We start from the raw sequence: 3,350 nt of genomic DNA on the forward strand, positions 1-3,350 counted from the left end.
TATATATATTTATTTATTTTTTTTTATTTATTATTATTATTATTATTATTAGAATTACTCACTTTAATTGCTGTTGGTGCATTTGACAATGTTACTAAAGTTCCTGCTGCTTCATAACGTACAGCAGGACTACTGGAATTTAACAAATTGTAGATGCAGCGTATAAATCGGGATCTTTCTGCAGGATTAGTGTGACACACCTATATACATTATGTAATACATTTTTTTATAATTAGTAGAAAATTATCTCAATTGTAAAAAATGCAAGATTTATTTACTTACTTTATATATCAATTCCACAATAACCAATTGCAAAATATCACCAAAAACATGAACCTGATCAATGCAACAACTCAAATAATTCAGAGCCCTATCTTGGTCAACATGAATCAACATCATAAAAGCATTACGTTTGCATGACATATCTTGTTCCGATTCTAAAAAGTTAGCAATAAGTTCTGGTGCATCAGGTATAAGAAAATCAAAATTCCTATAAATAAGAGTGATTTTATTACATCTCAAAAATTTATATCAATTTTTCTCAAAAAAAAATTACTAACTTGTAAATGGTAAAAATAGCTAGTACAGCATTTCGGCGAACATAGGAATGACGATGCTCTAAACAATTTCTAATTGCTGGCATCAATGGTTCCAGTAGTTCTGGTTCTTTTAATTTGCAAAGAAAACGTAAAGTGGAGCCTCGAATAAATTCATTGGGGTGCTGTAAATCCTGCAGAAGAAACATAGTAGAATTGTAAACAATTATTTCAGTATTAATATGATTCAAACATTTAAATAGAAAAGTTTTATTTTTATGAATATTTGAAAAGCTACAATTGTTTAAGAGCTTTAAAAAAATGGTCTTAAATATCATAAAAATGAATTTTTTGAGAATTTAAGAATCTTTACTGGCTACATAATATTGAAAAATGTACATCATTTTTACTTTGCATGAAAAGTATTACACTTTTTAAAATATATAAAATACATAATTTTATGATTTATTTATTATCATTTAATATTTTAAAAACTGCATCATTAGTATAATATATGATTTAGCAAAACTGCAGAACTGAATAAGATGATAATCTTGCATAATTACAAACTTAATTTTTCATAATTTATATCATCAATTATCCCAAACACCAAAACATTCTGCAATTATCTAAAACCAAATCAATGAATTGCATCAATATCAATCAAAACAAATCTTAATATCAAATTATTTAGCAACTGGAAAACAATTTCAATAGAAAGTAACTTATCATTGTATCAATGTCAATTTAACTTTTTGTTAACTATTTGAGAATTTCATAAATTGTAAAAACAACCTTTGATCAGATTTAAGTATTCATATACTTCTGGATATATTTAATGTCAAACCACAAATACATTATAATGATTCATATAATCAAAATATCGGAATGAATTGAATAGTAACAATAATGAATTGTATTATTGTATAATTAGAAATGATTTATATCATCATCTTTGCTAAATCAAGGAACAAGCAATGATAGAAAATAAGTAATATTTTAAAATTCACTGATTGTAAAACAGTAATATAGTCAAAATTTTGATGTTAAATTCTATTTGAATACTTTCATTCTGTTTAGCATAAAAAAATAAACCACTAACGAGTTGCTCAACTTTCCCTGCAACATCAAAATTTTTGTGGTACCATCTGGTACAATATTTTATTTTAACTATTATAAAATGGCAAAAAGCTTAATTTTGAGGGTAGGGATGAATTTTATAAGAAATTGTAAATGCTAATAACAAGTAAAATTGTCATTAAGTCAGATTCTACTGGAGATACACATGAACACCCATTATCTCCCCACCTCCTCAACCTTTAAGCTTAGTTCACACTGAACAAATAGTGAAAGCGAATGCAAAAAGTGATTTTTATTCGCTTAGTAAAATTGACCCATACAACCAAAAGCAAAAAGAAATTTATTGCAAATTTTAAGCAGCCAATCATTTGCAAGCAAGCGAAAACATCATCTCGAAAATCAAAATGGCCACTTCCGATATTCCATCATTAACCACATTTGTTTATTTATTAAGAAAGAAAGATAAGACAAAAAGAAAACAATGATGGATGAGAGAAATATTAAAAATCCATAATTACAACACTTACTCTATTGCGTGAGAAAGTTTCTGGCCATCTTGAAAACAACAAGAACCAAGTGACAACTAATGGGAATACGATTGGTGGTGAAATTTTTTTGCTAGTGAAAAAGAGCTCAACAGTTCCGAACTTCAAAGAAATTTGCAGAATGGTAAAATTTGCCTGAAACGACGTCATGTCTAACATGTTATTCGCTCTGTTTTTCGTTTTCGCCAGCGAATTGCACTCAGTGTGAACTAACCTTTACTCACCAAAATTTAATAGCATCAAATCAATTCTCCTAATAAACAAACCTCCCTGCAAAATTTCAGAAATTTTTGTCAAAAATACAAGAGTTATTAAGTTTCAAACAGGGTGGATAAAATCGTGCTACACACATACACATACTAATATTCATAAATACAGAAATTGCCCCTAAATTTCTTGCATTTCTCAACATTTCAAGGTGTCTTAAAACCAAAAATGTAAAAATCTGGATGGTCATTTTTTGCCAGATTGCCATACTTTCCATCTATTATAACAGCCGGGAAAGTAAAATGGTAATTTAAAAGACTAAAAATGAATTACATTATTGGATTAATACCCTAAAACAAGGATGAGCAACACACGGCCCGCGGGTCGCTTGCGCACCAAGCATTTTTAAAATTGAATTTATTTTATCGACTTTCTCCCATCAATATATTGTTATAAAATTAATTATAATAAAATGGAGTACATACTAAACCGAAACAATTTTTTGTGACGATTTTTCAATTTCATTAGAAAAGATTATTGGTATATCGACAGATGGATCACGAGCAATGTCATGCATGGAGGTAGGAGTATCAGGAAGGCTATTTCAAGACATTAAGAAGGTCACAGGAAGGGAAATATTCGTTAACCACTGCACAATTCACCAGGAAAATTTGTGTGCGAAAAGATTGAGTTTGCCAAATGTAACAGTACCAATAATTAAACTAATCAATTTTATAAAGTCGCGCGCGTTAAATCACCGTGAATTTAAAGAATTCCTGAAAGATTTAGAAACTGAATATGGCGACGTGGTTTTTAATACCGAAGTACGTTGGCTTAGTAGAGGTGCAATGCTAAAAAGAGTATACAACTTAAAAAGCGAAATACAATTGTTCTTGGATATGAAGGGATATGCCTTTCCTCATTTTGGTAATAAAGAATGGATGTGCGATTTTGGGTTTCTTATCGACATGACTCAGCATCT

The 3,350-nt window shown here is 29.2% G+C and overlaps 1 protein-coding gene across 1 annotated transcript in view; it reads right to left on the reverse strand.

Moving 5' to 3' along the window:
* The window catches only part of LOC111636617 (coatomer subunit beta-like), a 49,556-nt gene that overhangs the window by 11,530 nt on the left and 34,676 nt on the right, over positions 1-3,350 (reverse strand). The window contains exons 6-8 of the mRNA XM_023381900.1: positions 561-730; positions 283-490; positions 63-200 (exon numbers count right to left, since the gene is read on the reverse strand). Coding sequence (XP_023237668.1) covers positions 63-200; positions 283-490; positions 561-730 — 516 coding nt within the window. The remainder of the gene's footprint in view (positions 1-62; positions 201-282; positions 491-560; positions 731-3,350) is intronic.

This window comes from Centruroides sculpturatus, unplaced genomic scaffold (assembly GCF_000671375.1).
Source record: "Centruroides sculpturatus isolate CEXI.00-Female unplaced genomic scaffold, Cexi_2.0 scaffold678, whole genome shotgun sequence".
NCBI lineage: Eukaryota > Metazoa > Arthropoda > Arachnida > Scorpiones > Buthidae > Centruroides > Centruroides sculpturatus.